Consider the following 25,467-nt stretch of genomic DNA (forward strand, 5'->3'; position numbering starts at 1 on the left):
CTGTTTCCCAAGCACTGGGTCGGGAGTCGGGACCCATTTGTGGGTCTCGGGCACATTTTTATGGGTCCCTTAATTCTTTGCTTTCTACATTTAGTTTTTAATTATTATTATTTAAATTTTTTTCAAAAACCTTCCCAAAAAAGCAATTTTGAACACAAATGTTTAAGAAGTAGTGAAAATAGCCGATCTACAAGCTCACAACGCGGCCCGTTGTGAGCTTGTAGATCTGCTGTTTTCACTAGTCCCGGGCAAACATCTAATTTCTCTTTTGGGTCTCGAGCTATAAAGTTCAGGAACGTGTGTTGTGGAGGGTCTCACTGCTCCAACTGGCTCCACACAAATATTGCTCAGTGGTCTGGCTATTGGGATAGCTGCTTTCTGCACCCTGAATGTACTTACACGTTGTACAGTTTGTATGAAACTCCACCATGGTACAGTACAACATGCGAAGGAAGTGCTCATACCTGCTACGTGATATGCGTCATACTTTTCGAGTTACACCTGACCGCACACTGTGTTTGTGTGTCACAGAGACAGAGACACCGCGAGAGAGACTCCGACACACACACACACACACACACACACACACACACACACACACACACACACACACACACACACACACACACACACACACACACACACACACACACACACACACACACACACACACAGTACATTGAATTTTTTCCCCTTTAGCCAAGGTATGGCAATTGCCATACCATACCAGCCATACGCAATTGACGTCTCTGGTTGTTGCTGGTTGATATTGATGAAAAAATTGTTACGTGTATCAGGGGCTTAGTGTACTGTGCGTGCGTGCATGCGTGTAGCAAAAACCACGCACTAGCTGTTGTCTGTTATTCTGCCAAATATGCCTGTCACTCAGTATTACCCATCACCCAACTCATTGTTACATACATGTGCTGTGAGGAGAGGGTGAGGGGCTCCTCTCTCACATCTTTGTCTCTGCTGCTATAGAAACATTTGAGGCTTCTTATCATAGTCTTTTTATTGTTGCTGTTGGCCACTGTTTTGCTTTCCCCACACACTTTGCCTTTTGCTTTTGCATATCTTTCTCGTTGCCTTGATTGATTGTCCCCCTGATGCAACATAACATTGCTCCTAATTACTGCTGCTGAATACTTCACTGTTAATGTACTGCATATATTGTCATGTACTCTATGCCATTTAACCCCTTTAGGCCTAGAATCATTGACTGCTTTAACCAGTGAAAAATAGCAGATATACAAGCTCACAGCGTGGCACCGAGTGCCGCGCTGCGAGCTTGTAGATCTGCTATTTTTGAAAAAAGTTGTGAAAATGTGTGCAAATCTTTGAATATATGTATTTTCAAAGCGAACGTTTGTAACTCAAATTTTGCTTCTGGGTGGTCCCTGAGACTAAATATTTTGAGATAGGGGTCCATGGCCAAATACATATCATTTTTTGGGGTCCTTCACATGAAAAGGTTTGAGAACCACTGACATAGTAGTCTCTCAAGAACAGACTGACTGAGCTCCAGTTAAGTGAAAAGGACCTTTTCTTTGACGATGGCTAGCCAGACTTCTGACACAGAAACATAGGTTTTTCAAAAAATCTTAGAAGGATTCAAAAGACACTTATAGAATCGGGTCAAAATTCAAATTTTCACAATTTTTCAAAAATAGCAGATCTACAAGCTCGTGCTGTGAGCTTGTATATCTGCTATTTTTCAATAGCTAAAGCATAAAATAATGATACACAATAACGTGTACCCGTTCTGATGTTAATTGTACTATTATGCCTTTCTTATACAGTATTTGTTTATATGTTGCTGCAAAAAATTCTCACCGTTTTATGCTACTGTATTATACTCACTACAGATTGCAACCAAATACATGTACTGTTCATTTGGCAGCAACATGACAATAAACCATGTTATGTATAAACAAATGCCATGTCATTTCCATCACCAACTACCCTTGTGCATATCGTCGTTGTCGGTTGAAAACCTTGTATGTCCAAAACTGTTCGTTTTGCATTTATCATTTTAAAAATTAAACTAGTGACAACAGATGATCTACAAGCACACCTCAACGCACACAACTCGCGGTGCGAGGCGTTGTGTGCTTGTAGATCGGCTGTTTTCACTACTTTTGTGCGACAGCCTTGTATGATGAAGCAGGGCTTTACTTTGCGAAAGAACATGGAGAAACAAGGTTTCCACCCGACAGCGACGATATACCAAATTTTCAACTCGCATTAATCATACCCACAACTCAAAATGACATCTTCATTGCTCATTACACAATTACAACAATTTTTGCACCAATAACACAACACTGTGCTAACCACAGGTTTAAAAAGTGTGGTTCATTTCAATAAACAGAACCGTCCAAAATATGCCATAATGTTTGATCTTATGTCTGAAATGAGTCATGCAAATAAGTATTTTCTTTTGTCAAAACAAGAAGCCTATTGGCAACGAGCACTTTAACACATCTTCAACTATATTGTCACATCACAGGTTTAACACATCGGATGCCCACGTGGTGTCTACAAGTCAATTTCTTTGATGTCGCTGGAGGCCCACGACGCGTTTGACGCGTTGTACAGTAAACTATACTGTACTGTAGCTACTGCACTTGGCTACCGCGGTGATGAAACAAACTCCATTTCCCAACATGCAGCGCGCAATTACGTCATCCGGACGTGCTGTGTGTCTCGTTGACTTCCTGTTTAGCGGCTGCACAAAAATGCTGTTTTCTCCGGATTCTCTTCCTTTTTTCATTTTTTTCTCAAAACGGCAGCCTCTTCTACATGCCGTAACACAAACGCTGTGGCTTAGAAATGATAAAAAACGGTCCTGACTGAAAGAAAAGATTTTCGCGAAATAAACAGGAAATACTCGGATTACATTTGTCGCCAGTACTCTCGCCGGTAGGTAAAATGACGCGTTGCCATGGGCACCAGCAAATTAAGACCTCAAAACCATGTGGGCGTCCGATGTGTTAATAGGTGCATTTAACGTTTGATGAGTTTTAGATTGGACATGATTCAAAAACATCTGGAAGAAGGGCAAAGAGGCTGAGACGTGATAGCTCAGTGGGACGATACAGTGGTGCCAGTGAGAGGATTGTGGCACGGACGATATTAAGTGCCCATTCTCCCCCTAACCATTAACCCTTAAGTTCTGTTCAGATTCACTACACCTTCGTTCTGTTCGGGTCATTTTGACCCGGTGGATATTTGGTTTAAAAAAAAACAACACTAATATAAATTTTAACTTAACAAATCATCATGATACATTGACTTTGACTCAATACCAAACAATTCATATGGTATATTTGGTAAATGTTTGCATTTCTGCTTTGCTATATCACATTAAACACTGAAAGAGCTAGGCGTTTTTACTGATTTAGCTGAAATCCATGTAAAAAAAAATGACTTAATTTAATACTGGGCAATATTGCTCATGCTTATAGGAAGGGGGGGAGGGTTCGGAATGGGGCTTCGGAAGGGGGGTGTTAGAAGTGGGGGTGACTGTGTGTCTGTGTTTTGGCATAATACTGTGTATTTCTGTGCTTCCGGGTCAAAATGACCCGAACAGCACTTAAGGTTCAAAAAATATGAGGGGGGTGTAGCATGGGTGTAGTGCAAAAATATTTTTTTTACATGTTCATCTCAGAAGAATCTTTAAGGCCAGTGAGTTTCAGGTGGAAACATTTTTAACTTCTACCTTTTTTTTCCAAATGAAAATGTAAAACGGGTCAAAATGACCCGAACAGCACTTAAGGGTTATTGTGTAGTGTTTAGTTTAGTCTTATGTTAAACCTTCATGCTCAAAGAGTAGAAATGGTAAACTGGTAGGAATGCACCGTTGATTTATATCTGTGTTTGAGAAATGTAACAATTATGTGCACAAACCGAAAATCAAGACTAGTGTTAGTCACATCAATACGATTACGTTGTCAATCTGTATTGCCGCAGGCCTATTCCTATATGCCTACAGTATATAGCCAATTTATTATAATGTATTCAGTATTAAACCTGGATTATGGATTGACGTGTGTGTGTGTGTGTGTGTGTGTGTGTGTGTGTGTGTGTGTGTGTGTGTGTGTGTGTGTGCACTCTGTGTGTGTGTATGTGTGTGCGTCTGTGTTTGTGCGTGTGCGTGCACGTAGGAGTGCGTGTGCGTGTGTGCGTGTGCATGTGCGTTTTTATCGCGCTCCAAATAAGAAATAATGTACTACAATGCAATGGATCATTTCCTTGGAGGAGGGAAATTGATTTGCTCTTGTTGTCAAGGCAGCCCTGCTGCAGGATGCTAGCAGAGAACTAGGACATCAATGATGTGGCAAATTTGCTGTGCTGAATGTGTCTGCTCTTAGAGATGTCAAACTCACTGAATGCCACCCTTTATTAAAAATCTACAAAACTGATGCCATCCATTTTGTTTAATTTTACCTTTTTATGGGGGCCAAAATCATATTTTGTACTTAAATTACATATATAAATCTATGCTTCTATCGAAAGCCACACTACCCCTCTTACAAAGGAAAAAATTTATATTTATATATATATATCCTATCATTAGATTTGGGCTTCAATAGAACATGTGTAAGATGTCTTGATCATCATTATGTTTATGCTGTCGTTGGGCCTGTGTGTTCTCTGGAGTGCAATGGCCTTTGAAAACCACCAGGTGGTGGTCTCCTACTATCTGATGGACAAATAGAAGAAGGAAGAGAGACGTCCATTTTTTTTTTGGTCCGGGCCTAGTTGTTTACATTTTGGCCAGGCCTTTTTGCTAGCATGCTACACACTTCAGCGCTCTGGCGATCGCTATCAAGGGCTCTGATCGCCGAATGGATGGCACCGATAGAACGGTGGCATTTTTCCGGTTCGAATGAGTACCTATACTTCGTCTGGGAAGCACGGGATGTGTATAAACGAACGTGTATAGCTAACGCTAATGTGGACGGGAACCAATGTTCGGTTATACCGGTTTCCCGTCGGAGTGTGTTCACCGGTGTTACAGTCAAATCGGTCGTGGCGCTCCGGTCACGGAGGCTCACGGCTAACTTCTAGAGCGATTTTTTTGAAATTACAATTATGTCATGAAAGATAAAACTTTTGATTAATTAAAAAGACGTAAAGTGCGTTTATGGCACTCAGGATCAAAGACGTAAAGGTCGTTTATGGCGTTCAGTGAGTTAAACAGTGGTGGAGAAAGTAGTAAAACGTTTTACTCAAGTAAAAGTATCAACACTGCAATGTAGAAATGCTCTGTTAGGGTGCCCTCAGACCAAAATACCTATGAGAGTGGAATCCGCGTTCCGCCAATGCATTTCAATGAGAAGGGGGCGGTTTCATGTCAGTGGGAGGATATCTGCGCTCCGCACAGACCTCGCGTTTATGCTGGAGCAAAGAAATTCTCCACGCAGATTCTGGTTTCCCCCCTCTGTCCAATCGGATGAGTCGAAGGCGTAACATTCTGAGAATCAGGAAGGGACTGGGAGATGTTTTGTTTTGAAGAGTCTCATGCACCCAAACTCTTCTCTTTTTAGCTTGTTGCATCTCCCCTTCCAATAAAGCAAGGGCGAGTACCCTTCGCCTGTCCATTATAGAGTTGACAGTTGACACATAAAAGATGATGATAATAAAGCCTATTAAATTGATTAAATTGACCTGGCTAACGTACTTCTACAGGCTACAGGGAGGGAGGGCGGTGCAGGAAGTGAGTGACAGGCGCGTCACTGGCTTTGGGGTGGAATACGCTCTCTGCATTTTTAGCCAGCCGCGCACCAGAAGATTTTATCCACTGCCGACCATATTTTGGTCTGAGGGCACCCGAGTGAAAGTCACTTGAGTAAAATGCAAAAGTATTGGTATGAAAATGTACTTAAAGTACAAAAAGTATAAAGTACTCATTATGCAGAATGTCCCACTTCACAAGTTTCAAATGTATAAAATGTATTAAAATCTTAAAAAAAATTGTATATCTACAAACTCACAATGTGTCGCGTCGCGTCGTGTGAGCTTGTAGATCGGCTATTTTCCAATGGCCGAATGTAATAATAGGGCTTACGTGGTTAATGTTTTATAATAATAATCAAAATCTACAAAGTAACTTGTAACTAAAGTTTTCAAATAATTAGTGGAGTAAAAGTACAATATTTGCCTCTTAGTGTAATGGAGTAGAAGTAAAAGTATTGGAAATTGGAAATACTCAATTAAAGTACAAATACCTTAAAATTGCACTTAAGTATAGTACTTAAGTACCGGTAAATGTACTAAATGTTACTTTACACCACTTTACACCAATAATGTTTTCTATGGACATCTGCACCACTCATTTTGTCAAGGAGGAATCAACCTCGAATCATAACGACACAAAAGAAAATCAATTTTAGATTATTGAAAGTGTTGTATGTATAGATTGAAATCAACTATTTCAAAATTGAAGTCATGATGATTTTCAGTTCTCTGGGTGGCTGCTCATTTGAGTAAGGCTGTGTACATACAGTAATTGTTTTAGTGGCTTAAGTGTGGCTGTGTTGTTTGCTAAACATCCAGTGTTAGGCTTTGAGAATAAATATGAGTTTTTCAAAGATCAAGCAGATGAGGCATGATGGGTACGGGTATGCAAACTCTGAACTCTGACTCAAGAATATGATGCAGTGGGAGTCTGGGAGATAGGAGGGGTTATTGCTAACCCTGCTAATTGAGTCTCATTACGTTTGTCCTGTATGTGAAAGGAAAAAAAAGAAGAAAAAATACTTTTTTTTTTATGTGGTGTTATAATTAAATTGCATCTGTGACAAGAAGACACCCATTCTTATCTCCTGACTGTGCACACCAAAAGACTGTGGCAGTCCTGCGATCAACAGCTACTAGCTACACTGAGCGACTTGGAGTGACGAGACACTTGTCCTGGGGACAGGATTGCTGTTACTTTGCAACCCACAAAAAGTTGAAAACATTTAAACTTTATACAAATGAACACGTCTAGATTCAAGCGACCCTGAACAATGGCTAATCAGATGGCAGATGTGATCCTTACAGTATCTGAGCACATGATGTGACACAGGCTACACTTTGTTTTCCAAAAACGTCCCAAAGTGGTATTCTCACAGATGGCTTGACAGCCTATTGAATTATTACATCGTCCTACTTTAATTTCTGTGAAACTTCAGGTATTTTTTTCTAAAGTACGACCTGTTTTCATGGCAGACAGATAAAAAGTAACGAATAATAGAGCAGATAATAGATAGGGAGTAGAGAGAAAGAGAGAGATGAGGGTCGGGAATTGTCAGGGGGAGAGAACTGTCAGTTGCCAACCTGTCAGCAGGGGCGTCACAAGGGGTAGGAAAGTGGGACTGAGTTACTAGGGCCCAAGGTGGTGGAGGGGCCGTAATTATTTTATACTTTAGCTATTGAAAAATAGCAGATATACAAGCTCACAGCGCGGCACCGAGTGCCGCGCTGCGAGCTTGTAGATCTGCTATTTTTGAAAAGTCGTGAAAATGTGTGCAAATCTTTGTTAAGCGAACATTTGTAACTCAAATTTTGCTTCTGGGGTGTCCCTGGAACTCAATATTTTGAGATGGGGGTCCGTGGCCAAATACATACCATTTTGGGGGTCCTTCACATGAAAAGGTTTGAGAACCACTGACATAGGTTTTTCAAAAAACCTCAGAAGGATTTGAAATATTCAAAGATTTTCATGATTTTTCAAAAATAGCAGATCTACAAGCTCACAGCGCGGCACTCGGTGCCGCGCTGTGAGCTTGTATATCTGCTATTTTTCAATAGTTAAAGCACAGGGGCCCGCAGTGAATCCTTGTACCCAGGGCCCAGAATTTGGTGTGACGCCCTTGCCTGTCAGTATTGTTGGAAAGAGAGATAGGGTCGCTCTGACATAAATGTATCATTTGAGGGTAGAGCTGCCAACTCATATTGAAAGAGGAGGGGCAAAAGACAATCTGCTTAAGATTGGTCTTGTTATAATGGAACAATTGTCACACCAGTTCCACGGACATATGCTGAAATTACCAGCTATGCCAATCATGCATAAATATGACACCCTTCAGAAGCTTTAAATACTTTAAATGTGGCTGATTAGAAACAAAAGCCTTAAAGCAGATTGTGGAATGTATTCATTCCTTTTTTATAAAGGTTTGATGAAAAGATTATTGTGGTTTGAAGAAAGATGTGTTAGATGTCCCCATGATTTGTCATTGGTGTGCATTGGCTATACATGTGAGAGCCTTTGTAGCTGATTGAAGTTGTAACTTCTCCAACAAAATCACAAGCCAGCCCAGCCAGGGCTTTCTTCTTTGGTCGGTTTGTGCATCTTTTTCAACTCCCATCTGCTAACTAGACTTTCTACCAAAGCCACATACAACACCCACAGTCATCCACTTGAATGAACATGCACACACACATACACCCCTATGTGAACAATATAATGAATACACAATATACATGACTATATGCAGAGAGAAGGATGAGTCTGGCTGGCAGGGCACTGTGTCAGAAACACAATTGTAGAAACTGGAAAAGTCCATATCAAAATGTCTGTCAAACTTCTGTTAATTAATTAAACTTAATTAAAACAATAAGTGTAACATTTCCAGGAATATTTATCTCCCCAAAAGATTGCAAAATAATACTTCATACATTATCACTTTCTTTAATTCACAATTGTGAGACCTGCCCATTTCCTGGTCTCCATATACCATATACCACACCCCTTAACATGTTCTGGTTCGTATATGGTACCTGACAAAGACCTCTCTTCTGAAAATTCTTCTGAGAGTATTCAAAACAGAGTGCGGAATCTGCGACTTCCCTTTTCTTTACTATTGAATCTGGCCGCTGAACTGCTTTTCTTCTTTAAGACAAGATCAAGGGGAGGAGCTGATGTGGATGGTACAGTACAGTACAGTACAGTACAGTACAGTACAGTACAGTACAGTACAGTACAGTACAGTACAGTACAGTACAGTGAGTCGAGGCAACTCAGGGTGAATAATAGTATGTTAAGTCATGGATAGACATACAGTACATGAGATGTGTAGGCGCAAAGGGAGTGAAAGAGAAGAGAGGGGGAGTGACCTCCTGGTTCACTCACTTTCGTCTTCTTTGCCGTGCTCTCTTGGGGGTTATAACATCAACTCAATTGGCATTTACAGGTTTCACTTCAGCTTTAACAGCTAAAGTGAAAACTAATCTGCATGAATGGATCTCAGGTACGGATGATAATTGAATTCAGCTCTAACTCATTCTTCATCTTTAAAAGCCTTTGTGTGTTCAAAATAGACGGTACTTCTCTAATCCTTTTGTTACTCTACTTAGACAAAAATGTTGGCAGCAAATTAAATCAAATAACAATTTGACTGGACCTCTTTGCCTTTACAATAATCAACTCTTTCAACAAGGCAAAATTGACTTGAGATTCGCTACCTGGTCTATTACAGTAGGTTTGTCTTGCTTGAGTGATCTTTACTGTACAGTATATGTTGATACGTTGATATGTTTGCTACTGTAGCTGTGCACAGTTAAGCTCCACATTCAACCTTCAACACTCTGATCTGTTCAGGCATTTCCAGCGTCATGCCCCTAAGTAAGAAATCTTGTGAAATAAAATGTCGCCAACCAATCATCAAGGACGATGATACACGAAAGAAGAAGAAGCCTGACACTGTGGTTCTATGGGTTTGTCGCTCTGACATCATGCTCTGATGTCACTGTGATGTCAGGGGAACCACACTTAACAAAATGGGTTTGCCGCTCTGACATAACGCCCTGTCTTCACTGTGATGTCACACTAACAGAATCCCTTTTTTTTGGGGCATTTTTGGGCTTTCACAGCATATCTCCATATAGGCTACAGTAGGCCTATATGGATCTCCATATATGGGTAACTGGTCCGATATACATCACTGGCCAGATGGCCAAGAACAGGCACGGTCGCATGTCGCCCTGAGGCGTCTTACTAGTATATACTATTGCCTACAGTACATAGCATGCACTTTAGTAAAGCTATGTTGTCAAAAATATATTTAGAAAACCATTCACCTCCGTCAAAAAACATCTTTCTGAAATTGGAAAAAAGTAAAACTATCTGTTGAAATGTTGAAAACTTTTTATAATTGTCAGCCTCTCATCTCCCACTTTAAAACAATAAAAAAACATCTCATTAGACTAGAGTGTGGTTATGGAGCACTTTAAATTACCCTGGGATGTGTGAAGTGAACACAGAGGGTTGTGTGTTGTGGGTGCGGGTCATTTTTGCATCCTGGATTATAATTTGTGAGGTACAGGCAGAGCTTGAGGTTGATTTAACATGCATACTTATTCTTATTATTCTTCACTGTAATTGTATTTGTTATTTTTACGTCTGCATCCTGATGTCATAATTTCATAATTGTGTTTCCTTTGCTTTATGTTCTGTGTAAAGCACATTGAATAGCCTTGTTGTGCTTGCATCCGCAGATTGTTTTGGTTTGTGTGGATTTGGAAGGGATGTTGGGGAACTGGTGGAGAGATGGGGGGGGGGGGGGGGGTTAAAAATGAAAAGAAATCACAAGAATGCACTGATCTGCAATATGTTATTGCTGCTTAGTGCTCATTCTAACAATTTAGTTAATGTGTCTCTGTGTATTGTGGAAAAAACTAAAACAAAGACGTATTGCATAACAAGCCCCTGTACGCTCTTTTCTGTTCTTTGACTTCTATTTTACTCTGTAACATTTGACGGAATAAATCAAGCAAAACAACCTGGTGGAGATATGCGCTCTGCCTTTGCATTGATTTTGTTTAGACATATGAAATCAATGCACCATTGAGAAATAGGGCTCAACGTGTCCTCAGGGAATTAAATAAAGGTTAAATGAATAAATATTGTTACCCTTTCATAATACAAAGTGCAGTTTCAACTTTGTTGAGTAAACACAGCCATACTGAGTGACCAGTCTGACCACCCAGGTCTATAGCTCTTAATCACAGTAACGTCTCAAAGGGCTTCTCATGCCCACATTTAACAAGAAAATTGATTGCTCAATGCATTACAGCAGATGCCATTAATAAGCCGACTGTCTGGTAGCATCTTCAATCCCATTCCTATAGGCTAGTTATGAGGTTATGTCAAACATGATGAAAATAATTTCATATGACAGCAGGAAAAGGTGCTACAAAGGAAAGGAACAAAATAATTTCCATCTCTATCTTCTTACAATAAATGCAGGGAATATTTTTTGTTTGTACATCTGTAATCCACATGTCTGAAGAACATTTCGAGCAACCAAATTTAATTTGCCACACACAGACGGCACTGAGGGAGTGCAGTGCCCGGCTTCAAGTCGGTCGTATTCAAGTCGCGCCACCCCCGTTCACTTCATGGGGCCAGGTCTTCGACATACACATCTATTGGCGATTATAGTGACAAAGCGAGAACCGGAAGTTTACAGAATGCATTGGAGTCTATGAGGCGAAAGTGACATTTCGAGTTACATGAACCACATGACCATGGATCTGTTTCTGACCCTGCATTGGTAGAACTCTCTATACAAGGCTCTGAATTATTTTTGAGACATTACTCCATTCACAGATATTTTCCATTTTGAACCTCTGAATATAAAATTAAAGTAAAAAAAATATAGAAATATCGTAAAATGACAGCATACTATAATGTAGGCATTATCACTGCCCATGTACTGTATAGTTCTAGATGTGGCATAAAACAACAGCATACTGGCCTCAACCTCATTGCATGACAAAGAGTTATTTAATGTTGATAAGATACCGGTAATAAGATTAGATGTCAAAACAGAGTATATTCTACAGTGGAATGTTATTTTGAACTGCTACCACAGTCAGACCATGGAATATGTAACAAAGCCATGTGTAATACAACAAAACATATATAAATTATAATATGTTTTGTTGCTGATAAGAACTTCCCACTACGCACTGTGAAGCTGCTGGTGTGCATCACTATGCGTACTGACTGGCATACGCTATCAGCCTATCACTCTCTGCCCCTAGTGATAACCTTATCAAATGCACATGTGATAATACGAGTGACATTGAAGTGGCAACTTGAAAATGTACACAACTGTAGGATCCAGCACATGAAGGAGGGAGAGGTTCTGGCCGACTGATATGGGCAGAGATCTCTGAGGCAACGGCTGTTGTCTCATATAAGTGGGAAAATGTGACGCATATCACGTAGGGGCGCTAATAAGTGTTGTACAAGTATTGCGCAATAATGTTAGGGCCACATTGCGCACAAATCTACAAATACACAGTGTACAGTAAATATGAAAGTTGCAAGCATGAAATGTAGTGGGTTGGATGGATGTCCCATGGCATGCATTATTATTTGTGCATAGTGTGGAAGCAATTGCACTGCTGGTGTGGTAGAAGAAGGCAGAATCAGATAGACAGATAAACTTCCATCCAATCACAAGGCGATTTATAATATAGGATATTGAAGTTGTGTTTTATAATTTCTCCTATGCATTCGATCTTCCTGTTCTCCGATACTTAACAGAGAATTCAATTGACACGTCAAACTAGCACACAAGCACACAAGCACACATACCCACACCCACACTCACACACACACCTACCGTACACACACACACACACGCACACGCACACGCACACACACACACACACACACACACACACACACACACACACACGCACACACACACACACACACACACACGCGCACACACACACACGCACACACACGCACACACACACACGCGCACACACATGCGCACACACATACTGTACTAATTCAGTTTGCATTTCTAAATGAAGCAATGCCAAGTCTTTCAACCATCCAGCTAATTAGATTAGAAGCAGTGTTCACTCTATATACCATGAGATCTACTTCTAAGTAATTAGGATGTACCTTACTGTTTTATAATTGCTGGAATTTCGACATGTATCCAGGATAGAAAATATATTGGTATGTCTTGTACTGTATAGCATCTATATCTTCGTTGTCGGGTGGAAACCTCGTATCTCCGAGTTTCAAATTTGTACGTTCTTTTGCAAAGTAAAGCCCTGCTTCATCATACAAGGCCGTCGCACAACAGCAGATCTAGGCGTTGTACGCTAGTTTAAATAATTTTTAAAATGATAAATGCGGCATCGCGATGCCTGTCGGCGTCGCCGGTTCGATTCCCGATCCGGGCGACCTTTGCCGCATGTCACTCCCTCTCTCTCCCCCATTTCCTGTCAGTCTACTGTCCTATCCAAAGGCAAAAAGCCCAAAAACAAATCTTAAAAAAAAAAAAAAAAAGATAAATGCAAAACGAACGGTTTTGGACATACAAGGTTTTCACCCGACAACGACGATTATGTTCTTTATCTCTGTCCATCTCATTTCCTCTTTTTATGTCCTCTTTCTCTCTCGTTGTCTCTCTCTGTCTGTCTCTGGTCCAGGTATCTGAGCGCTGTGACTATGTCTATGTGAATGGCAAAGAGACCAGAGGGAGAACCAAGGTGTTGCTCAACTTCACCTACAGCTTCCTGAGTGCCCAGCTGGAGATAAGTGTATGGATGCCCCGCTTGCCTCTGCAAATCGATGTGTCTGACTCAGAGCTCAGCCAGATCAAAGGATGGAGGGTCCCTGTCACTACTGGCAACAGAAGGTAAGGCACCTACACTTGACACTTATTATTCTAACCAATCTATATCAGTGCATGTTAATACTAGGGATGGGACGATATGAAAATGTTATGTCACGATTATTGTGACCAAAGAAATCGCGATTTACGATATTATCGCGATAATCAAAATCCATTATCCTGGGGCGGAACATTTGCCAAAAAATTGCAGATCTACAAGCTCACAACACGTCGCAAAGCAACGCGTTGTGAGCTTGTAGATCGGCTATTTTTTGGCAAAGACATTTGATAGAAAGTGAAAAAAAGACTGTATCAAGTACGTATATTATAAGTATCTTTTACCAATAGAGGGTTTGAATGGTACCGGATATGCAGCTCAGCAAATAAAAAGATGAATTGAAGGACGATATCACGATAAATTAAATCTCCACAATACGATTATCGCGAGTGTTTTTTATCACGATATCCCTGCAAGGCCCGAATTAATTTCTACTGGCCAAAAAAATAAATAAAAAAATCAGATGGTGTTGTAGCAGTCCTAATCACAGGAAAATGTAATGTTAAAAAATTAACAATGTTTTTGTAAGGTTTTATAGCCATAAATCATGCTCTAATTTGCATATTGGGGATATTTTTCACAATATTAACATATGCAAGTGTTCTAGACATTCTAATGATCATGAAAGAAATATTACAGGCATTTTACTTATGTTTTAGTGAGGAATGGCTTCAGTTAAAAAGTGAGATGTTGTTCGTCCAGACGCTGGAATTTCAACTTCTCTGGGACTTGTGAATGTCAGCCTGTGTGGGGGGTATTATTTATATATACATATCGTGGCCAATGGCATTGTAATACTAAACAATAGGATGTAATGGTGATGTTAATGTGAAAAAAGAACAGGAAAACTAATTATAACATTTTTTTAAAAATGATTTAAAAAACGTTGCCAAAAAGCAACGCTGGGCCTTGCAGGGATCGCATATCGTCCCATCCCTAGTTAATACAAGCCCAATATCTCACAACCTAATCAGAATGGGGTAGTGTGTATGTCTGTATGTCCCAATGTCTTGCATCTGCAACTCCACGTTCAGCAGTTGTTCAATTGTCTCAAAAACATAATACAAAAATCAACAACGCATGTTCCTTGCTGACCATCAACTTTTTTTTTTTTTTTTTTTACTTTTTTTTTTTTTTAAACTTTTTTTTTTTTTTTTATATATGAGCGCCCGTTTCTAGTGTGGTTAATAGAGAAGTCTCCCTACTCTTCAATTGGGACATTTTAAACCCATGTTTTGGGGTAGGACATCTAATGGTTGCCACTGTCATTAAATCTTTATTCTAGTTCAATATCGTTACAATTACAGAAGTTAAGTGCCTCTAAGGTCTCAGAGGCTCAAGTACAGGTGATGTTCTGCTTGCCACAAGGTCATGCCCACTTGCCCGAAAGGTAAATTGTGATAGGTACGATTTGAATTACCGTTCATTAAAAAAATAAAAATAAAAAATACTTACAAATTCTGGAGCTGTGAGATATGTCCATAACTCAATATTTATGCCAAATATCTCAATAGCTACAGTACACAATAAGACTTATTTGAAATTCCAGACATTTTGCAAACTAAAGACAGTTGCTTCCCCACTCAAACGCACTTGCCCATCGGGCAACCTTAAACTCCACTTGCCCGAACGTTTAATTTACTTGCCACGGGCAACCGTGTCACCAGTGTCAACTCCTGCAATTACCTCCCCGTAGAGAGATGGACTCAATGTAAACCTGAATGGATTGTGGTTTTAACAATATATAAACTGTATTGTACACAGAAACCTGAACATGAACTACAGTCCATTTAATTGTTAAATAGAATAGTTTGACAGCTGTTTCTTAATCTAAACACATTATGGGGAAGGGTTTCACCTAGAGGTATGGTTACGTTTGAGAGAAGCCTTTTGAAACGTTTGCTGCTGACTACAGCAGAGCTGGGAAAGTTGTGTCTGACCATTCATGCAAAAAGCTGAAAAATCTTCCAATTCACAATAGTAAACTCTGCCCCCACCCCTCTCTCTCATTTAAAATAAATTGCTTAATCAAGCTCATACTAATTTATGCAAACAAGCTTGATTAACTTTAAGTTATCTACAATGTTTAGAATACATTTGCCAATACTTAGTGCCTGGACCATATGGCAAGTGTAGCAAGTCTTGCCAATGAGTGGTCAACTGTGGCTCCCACAAGTTGTGATTTGTGATTATGCATAAGAAATACTCTGTAGAAAGAAGTCAATTATTATATTAAAGACTCCTTCTAGCCTGCTGAAAATGGAAAAAAATAAACCAATGCTGTCTACAAGTCTAGCATAACAAATGCAATCCTGCCATTTTAAATCATTTATAAACAATTGAAAACTATTATTTGAATCTTGAAAGAGCTCAGCACTCAGCATTCAATCACTGCATTCTGGCAAAACAACATGCACTGTGTGCTTGCTTGCAACTATAGGAAAGACAGTCCGTGACTGCATTGGACCAGTAAATATTGCATCCGGGCAAATGCATGAAATAATATGTACATGATTTTGAGGAAACTTGCATATAATACACACACACACATTGATCTGAAAAATCTAACTAACTGTATAAATCTTGATCACATGACCCCCACCAGAGGGGTCTACAAGACATTAGTCATCTTTCAAGAGAAAGTGTGAATTTGATAAATATTGAACCAATGAAAAGTATTGTTTGTGACTAACTGATAACTATATTGGATCCATTAGAAACAAATATGATTTTACTATTTCCTGGAAAGTATAACGCTTTTGGACATGCACGATTTGTCCGCCCGACAGCGAAGAAAAGCAAAGCAAACATCATCTTTGCACAATACCGCATTCCTGGTGTCATCTCAGAGTCCCATGAGTCCCTACACACCACACGGTGGCACTCTTATACAAATACCCCCAGCCCACCCATCATGCCCTTTGTCCATTCTAGTTCTCTAATCCCTGGGCCATGACTGTCATTGGGATTGGGGAGGTTAGTTGTTGTTGTGCGTGTGTGTGCGTGTGTGTGCGTGTGTGCGTGCTTCCGTGCATGCTTCACATGAATGCATAAACCAGCTCATTACATCGCGACACCTTGACTGACCTGTCACGTCTCTGAACAAACACGACCCAGCCTGTGTTTCTGTTCCCATGCAGCCGTAAATGTCACCTCATTTCAGGTGACACTTTTTTCCGGTCCCGTAAAGCGGCGTGGAAGGGGTGTGGGGATGTGGGAGTAGAGCAGACGGCGGGTAGGAACTAATCCAAGCTATTCGGCCACAGCATGTTAACCTGTCAACCCATTTTTCTGCCCGACTGGCCACGCCTCATTAAACCTAATGGAAGCTGTCACTGTCACCCCCCACCCCGCCTCCCCCAGGCCAGTGGGCTGGGTACAGAGGTGTACAAAACGGAGAAAAGAGAGACAGAGAGAGAGAATGTGAAGAAAGCATCAAGTGCAGACGGTAGAGCAAGAGTGTGACAGAGTCGCAGTGCAAAAGGGAGTAGAAAAGTGGATGAAGAGAAGAGAGGAAAAGAGGAGAGAAGAAGGGATATAGTCTATCATTGGTTCCAATGTACACATTTGTACACTCTCTGCGTTACAAAATGATTTAACAATATAAATTGGGGTCTCAGAGATAGAAAGGCCATTAAATGGGTGTCTGTAGCCCAATGCATGTCAAACTGGGGGTCCTTGAAATTGAAATGGTTGAGAGAATCACTGCTAGAATCCTCTCTTACGGGGGTCCTTGGCATATAATTTCAAATGGGGGTCCGCTAATAAGTGCCAATTTGACGGTCCTTGACATGAAAAAGAACCACTGGTCTAATTTATACATTGCTGTGTAACTGCAATGCTCACCGAAAAAAGTAGCAGAAGAAAAAACGGTGAGCAACGGTGAGCATCACGATCGTATAGTATAAATTAGGCTTACGGTCCCAGAGAGGGAGCAGCAGAGCATTCAGAGTAGATGCATTACACAGGTGTGGGAGGGTAATAGCCATAGCTCCTGTGTTTATGGGCTGTCATGGTGGTTGACTGTTTACAGCAGTTTTAGGTCCCAAAGCCACACTCTACCTGTCGCTGTACAGAACCCACTGCCCTGCCTGTGGCACTATTGGCCAAACTAATCACCATGAAATAGGACACTCTCTGGAGAATAGAATGAAAAAGGATAGCGCCTATAACATTGGCCAAGGCCCACCACCATCATGAGTGCCGTAGCATAGTTGGGTCAGGAATGTAAAACTTGTTTCTTAAAGAATGATTTTACTGGTCATTTTTGTGCTATAAATAAATACGAATCTCACTCATTTCTGCCAACATAGATGTGCCGTTTAAACTCTTCGGTGTTTACTGCTATTTTACTGCAAATGTATTTTTTCCACCGCTTTCTTTCCCTGTTTTGCTTTTCTAATTTGTATGGAGAACAGAGCTTATTTTTGCAGAAACTAGCAAAAACAGCTGATCTACAATCTAAATCTTCTGCAAATCCCCTGAAAATCTACGGTCTACGAGTGAAGTTTTGAAATGGCATATCTGTATATGCCAGTCAAAGTCAAAGTGTGATCGATTCATCTACGAAATAGATGCTTCTTTCGATCAAACCACCAAAATGAGGTGAAAACAAACTAGACAAATAATTCTGCATTTAGACAAAACAAACTGTCATGCCCCATAGACAAGCATCCAGAGATATACCTATTATAGTGTCATTCCTCTCCACTACTCAATGACAAAAACATGAAAAAAAAAAGAAATACCAAAATAAATTGAAACCCAACTGTTGTCAATAGAGAAAGCAGTCCATCTACAAACACACAAGGCATTCCATTGCGACACATTGTGAGCTTGTAGAGCTGCTATTTTCACAAAAATATTTGCCTATTTTGAACAATTTTCCAAAAAAAAACAAAAAAAAAACGTTGCCTTTTATGACATGCCCAGAATAGGGTCGCCAGGGTTAAGGCCCATTCCCACTGGGCCAGATAAACAGATACAAAATATATGTCTCCATTCAAGTGGAGGTAAGATACAGATACAAAAATATCTGTGACAGATATTTTTATGTGTTTATCGGGCCCAGTGGGAATGGTCCTTTACTGTCATGAAAAACAAAAACAAAACAATAAATATAGCTGCAAGATTTTTACTGTTTTTCATATAATTCATAATGGTGGGAGAACTAAAGGTCAGAGGTCAAACGTCAGAGTGTAAAAGTTGTTCAGCATGAGGAGACGCATAAGTGTATACAGGTTTCATGGCTGTACCTCAAACAGAGCATGAGCTCTACCTGTTCAAAGTTTGCAAGTTTGAAAGGCTTCCTACAGCGCCACCCTTTGGTCGATTGTTGCGAGCTTCGTGTTTTAGCCATTTGGCATAGTCCTCTGCCATACTGCCGAGTTTCGTAAAAAGCAACTGCACGGTCAAGCCACTAGAGAAAAGTGGCGGAAGAAGATGAAGTCCAATATGAATGAGTGGCCCTTGCCACTGCGTGGCTTGGCCACTAATAATGCTCTTTTGCTCCACTCCCTCCAGGTATGAGCGAGTGAGTGATGACAAGGAGGGAGCTGAGGAGAGGACAGAGAATGGCTGCGTGCCCCAGTACCAGAGCACCAGTGTGCGTGTCCTCACACACTTCGTGGCCAACACGGGGGAAAGGACAGAAGGCCCCGGGGGGACGGCGGACGAAGAGGAGGACGATCTGGGCCAGCAAGACTTCCTGCTGGGGAGCGACTGGCAGGTGGACGTCACAGACCTGGTCTGGGACTCTCTGAAGGTCCAAGAGCCCAAGGTCGCCCGACTTCAGGAAGGCCATGTCCTGATAGGACGAAGCCCTGGCAGCACCAAGATACAGGTATGTACTGTATGGGCAGTGGTGGAAAAAGCACTCACGTTTCAACGTTTGTTACTTGAAGCTGTGATAAAAATATATAAATCAGGCTATCTTTTGGGCTAATATTGTTCAGTGTTGTTGATTTCGTCGACTAAAACAATGTCGACTGTGTTTTTTTCACTGACGAAAACTAAATAAAAACTAAACAAAAACTAAGCTGTGGTGACTAAAACTAAGACTAAATATATTGACACTTTCGTCAACAAAATAAAAACTAGACTAAACGTTAGGGAGGGAGAAGAGAGTAATTTTATGTTTGGTTGCTCTCGGGTGTTGCGTGCTGAAAATAGCCGATCTACAAGCTCACAACGCGTGTAACCAAGTGTAAAATCAGTCATTACGATGCCATCAAGGCCTGCCAAAATACATTTTAGTCGACTAAAATCTTATGATATTTAGTCGACTAAAATTAGACCAAAACTAATACTTTTCAGGTGACTAAATTATGGCTAAAACTAAATGACATTTTATTTAAAAGACTATGACTAAAACTAAATCAAAATTTGCTGTCAAAAACAACACTGTTGATGACACAGTGTGCCTCTAATGCAATTGTATGTACAGTATACTGTGTGTACTGTACCGAGTGCCACTGATGTCATTGCAGAGCGCGAGAATTGCATTTTGATTTACAAGAGCGCATGGGTGTAATGAAAATAAAACAGTTCTGCATACGTTTTACACTACAGGAGAAATGGCAAGCAGCATTCAGTGGATAGACGGAGAAATTCAACGCCTGCACTTTGGGGGGGGGGGGGTGCCTCAGTACATGAGAAATGTACAGGAACAATTCAGTAGCGAAGTGTGATGTCACTTCCGTGAAATGGCGTGAAATGTCGCCCTCTACGGGGTTCATGCTGGTATTGTTTTGTATTCAAATCGCCATTGGGAAATTTGCGATCACCGCATATAAGAACTGTGTTAAAAATATAAACACACCATGCTCTCGGATTGACCCAAATGGATATGAAGCATCGACTAAGGTGGAAATGTACAGATTTACCCAAAGAGTAATCCAATAAACGCTAGAAACGAGTTACAACAGGCTATATCAGATATGAATGAATATCATAAACTATGCAGAACCCCCCCGCTGACAGAAACGCGCACATGGTGTGTTTATTTTTTTAACACAGTCCTTATATGCGGCTATCGCAGATTCCCCAATGGCGATTTGAATACAAAACAATACCAGCATGAACCCCCTAGAGGGCGACATTACGCACAAATGACGACATGGCTTTGTTTCTCTATTAAGGCAATATATGAAAACATATCTCACTGCATGGCAGAAAATGGGTTCACAAGGTCCTAACTCAATGTCAGAGGAAAGTTGAAAAATGTAAAAACACATAAGAGAGAAAAGTCATGGCGCCTACGTTGTTACCCCGGTAACCAAAGCAGATATGTCGATGCATGGCACTTTGGGTTGAAGTTGTTGAAATCGGTCTGAACACACAGATCAGATCAGTGTCACTTGCAAATGCAGTGTGAAGAGTTGGGCCAAAAGATCGGATTTGAGAACTAAATCAGATTCAGGCTAGATTTGACCAACGTCTAAATCCAGCCTATAAGACTAGACTCATTCCACACACACACACACACACACACACACACACACACACACACACACACACACACACACACACACACACACACACACACACACACACACACACACACACACACACACACACACACACACACACACACAGCCAGTAGGCCTACATAGTTTTTTTTGTCACCTAGTCATCGTCGCCAGGTTCTGCCTTGAAGTTTTGTGGTCCGTTGTTTTGCAACTCTGTAAGGTTTCTTCTTTCATTTGAACTTCTGATTTAGCCTACAGTAGTTATTGCCTTGTGTGAGGCGTTGCATTTGCTTTGTGCCTTTGAACGTTTTTGTATTTTGGACTTTAGTTTTCTGCCTTGCTTTTGAGAAGTTGAGCTTTTGGACGTTGTACCTTGGACCTTTTTGGCGTTGTGCCCTTAAAGTCTTTTGGACTCTTGTTTTTGCCTTTGCTTCATGGCCTTTAATTGTTTTGCTTGAAACTGCCAAAAACTGGCTGAAGTGGTTAATGGATATTTTGTAATAATAATCATAGTATCTACAGTTTTCAAATAAATATAGTGGAGTAAAAGTACAATATTTGAATCCGAGATGTAGAGAAGTAAAGGTATAATACTCAAGTAAAGTACCAATACCTCAGAATTGTACTTAAGTACAGTACTTAACTCATTCTGAGCCCAGGACATTAACGGATTAGGGGGTCCAGAGTGCCCCCTCCCGGCCCCATTAACGGCCGCTGTCTTATTTTGAAGGCCAGAAGTCTAGACCGGAAGTACTTCCGGTCTGACGTCATCGGATCGTGCGCCGGAACCGATGCGTGTCCACGTGGAGTTGTGTAATGGCCGACCGGGAGCTTTTATAACTGTGTAAAATAAGCGAGCATCTGCCTCCATCCTAGCTTCTAAAGTGTAGTTTTGAGATAATGGACATTAAAGATGAGATCGGCCGTCCACCTCAATGTTATGGGATGACTATTGTGTGCTCGTGGAGCCGTGATGATGACAAATCAGCGCGGATTTCGTCTCCGGAGCGTCGGCCATTGTACTAGGTATTTTTACTCGCCGTTACAGTAATATATTACTTTTCCCGCGACATCGCGTGGATGGCACTATAGATACTCTATTACTTTTCCCGCGACATCGCGGGGTTGGCTTTTAATGAGTTAAGTAAATGTACTTTGTTACTTTACACCTCTGGGTATAGGTGTGTAGTAAAATACTAGAATTTGCCTCCGGCTGTGTAAACATGGACCCAAATGGACCCTTACTCTGACATTTAAAATGTTTAATTACACCCACAAGGTCTTCACACACCGGGAGCATGACAAATGACGAATAAACAATCGGAAAATGCATCTGCAAATATTTTGCATGAAACTATTGATGTACTTGATGCCTCATTCAGAATCAGCTTTATTGTCTTATCACAGGTTTACAGAAGCAAAAAAAAGTGGGTGAAATTTGTTTTCGTGCATAGTTTATAGCTATTTTATTTCCATTAAAGTGCATGCATATATTCACTTGATGCTTTATTTGAAAAATCAACCTAATTTCAGAAACATTATGTTGCTTTATTAGAATGTTCAAATTCTGTGTGAATGTACTCATGATGACAGACAACACTTTGGGCGAATTAATACATCAGGAATTAAATAAACGCTCCCGGCATTTACAGTCATTACAGAGTTAAATTAAAACTGAGGATTTTACTGTGGTTGTGTGAGAGTGTGTTAGTGTATTGGTGCGTACTAGAGGTTGACAATACATTGGGATTTCCCATAGGACCCATTCCCATGGTACAGGAGAGACATTTCTAAATAAGCATATGATCTTGCAGCGCAGGAGAAGTAAAAAAATAAATGGTAAAAAAGTAGGGAGGGTGTTTTTCTTCATGCGCTTTCAGTGACATTCAATTTATTTACCAATCTGATAAGAAGGTGCCAGCATGCACAGGTGTCTTTTTATGATTGACAACTAATCTAAATGTGTTAATTTAATTCCTGCTCCCAATTGTAACATCTGTCCACTTTGATATCTACTGTACTGCGGTTTAGAAATGGTATCTTTCATTAAATGCATATTGATATTTTCTGAAATTACTTAAAGGTTGCTGCCTCTATTTCCTTTACATTGTAAAAACTATAATTTGAACTATGCATAGAATACCAACGCCCCTTATTCCTTATTTATTTTGCTTACTCTATTTTATTAGGGTGTATTTTGCTTATCCTGCAAGTATTTCCTCATTTCATCGCGTACTAATTTACACAGATCACCACACCATCTGTGCTTCTCCTACGTTGCATAATGAAATTGCAGCCTGTCCGCCAAGTCTTGCAATGCTTTGCACCTAGCTCCTACCTGAACAAAGAAAGTCATCTGATAACTTGATACAGACAAATACAGTGTTTGGTTTGTCGATCACTCCACTCTCCCCCTGGCCTGTAGAACTGACTATTGCTAAGTTCCATGCCCAGAAAAAAGTCCATTATTAACAAAGTATCGTCAGGAAACTTGCTTGGTTCTTGCTTTTACACTTTGAACAGGGTGCTTGTTTTCAGGCACTTAAAAGGAGGAGCTATAATCTATGACAGCTTTTCCGTTTGACACCGAAGTCATTAAGGCATATTCGACCTTTAACAAGACACTATTTGTCTTTCTCTAAGGTTATGATTCCCTGTGTACAGTCATTTAAAACAATTCTCAGTCATACCTCATCCGTCCGTCTCTTTCATACTCATCTAGGTTACCAACTGTACTGTTTAGTTCTCCACATACACATGTGCAGCATCTACCTCAGAACATGAATATACAGTACATTATTTGGCACATTAAGTGACCAAATAAACTGGATCTGCCTCTTCCAAACTAGAGGTGTAGTCAAAAACGTAGAGAGATACACGCTGAGGAAGGCCCGGTAGGGCCGAAACGTCCACTTGTTGCAGCTGCTGGGGAAAAAATGAAATAAAATGGAAGGAGTCATTCTAAAGTGAGTGCTGGCATCTCTTTTGTAAAGTAAGTGCATTCAAAAACTTAAACTAACTGCAAACCAAGGATTCTATCCACCTCTGTATTAATGACCTCAACATGACATGTTGGCCAAATGGTTAGGACCACGCCAGGCGCGAGGACCAATGAAATTGAATGCCCTCAGGTCACATTCCAATCCTTATAAGTCACATCTGCCCACATGGGCTCTAATGCCCGAGTGACAGCGAGTCCCCAGTTTGTCCCCAGTCGGTGCAGTTCAATCTTTTTCTTTTCTCTCTGCTCCTCTTTCTGTTGTTCCCTTGGATTCAGAGTCCCCTCCTCCTGTCTAACTACTCTGTAGTAGTACTCTTGTAGTACTGTATTCATGATGTTCGAGATGAAAGAGGTTTTACTTGTCACTCACTCATACAAGTACTGTATGTGCAGTGAAATATTTGTGTGTGTGTATATATATATATATACCGGTATATATATATATATATATATATATATATATATATATATATATATATATATATATATATATATTCTCTTTCTTTTTTTTTGTATTCTTTGTAGACTCACTGTGTCTATGACAGGTCTTCAGTGATGTATGTGCACATTGAGGTACTTGAAAAGGCTCATTCTCTCCACTGCTGTTCCGCTGATCATGAGTGGGGTGTACTGTAGGTCCCCTGCTGTCGCTGCAGGAATCCACTATCATCTCCTTGGTTCTACTGATGTTCAAATAGAGGCTTTTGTCCTGGCACCACAGAGACAGGTCTGCAGTGCCTCCTCTGGGTAGGCCTTCTGTCACTGTTTGAAATGTGTCATCAACAGACTTGTTGATGATATTGGTGCTTTCCTGGCCCGGCCACACAGTTGTGTGTATATTGTAGTGCAGTGGTTCCAAAACGTTTTAGCTCAAGACCCAAAAGAAAAATGTGATGTTTGCCCGGGACCCAAACTAGTGAAAAAAAAAAGCAGATCTACAAGCTCACAACGCATCGCTTCACACATCGTTGTGAGCTTGTATATATTTTCAATAGTTCACATTTGTTTTATAGAATATCTTAGATTTATTATTTTATTCATTAATGAAATTACTTAGATTTAGCTTTTTTCCCCCCCATAAATCTTGTGAAAAATGTTTTGAAATAATAATAATAAATATAGCTGCAAGCAGCGATAAAGTGGCCAAGGCATAAAAAGCAGGAAAGCAAAAAGGCATCAAGGGAAAGCAAAGAAGACATCAAAGAAAAACTAGAAGCAGTGTTCTTCCGAACAGGACTCCGGCAGGTCAGGTAGGTTTTTTTTGGCCTAGTGGTGACTCTATAATAGGCCAAAGTGAAAAGG

At 40.5% G+C, this 25,467-nt stretch overlaps 1 protein-coding gene across 1 annotated transcript in view; it reads left to right on the forward strand.

The window, feature by feature from the left end:
* LOC308299728 (transmembrane protein 132C) overlaps positions 1-25,467 on the forward strand; it is a gene marked incomplete at both ends in the record, with an annotated part of 240,674 nt that overhangs the window by 202,713 nt on the left and 12,494 nt on the right. Inside the window, 2 exons of the mRNA XM_080743518.1 lie at positions 13,453-13,661; positions 19,219-19,537. Coding sequence (XP_080599644.1) covers positions 13,453-13,661; positions 19,219-19,537 — 528 coding nt within the window. The remainder of the gene's footprint in view (positions 1-13,452; positions 13,662-19,218; positions 19,538-25,467) is intronic.

This window comes from Nannobrachium achirus, assembly GCF_963921795.1.
Source record: "Nannobrachium achirus genome assembly, chromosome: 15".
Lineage (NCBI taxonomy): Eukaryota > Metazoa > Chordata > Actinopteri > Myctophiformes > Myctophidae > Nannobrachium > Nannobrachium achirus.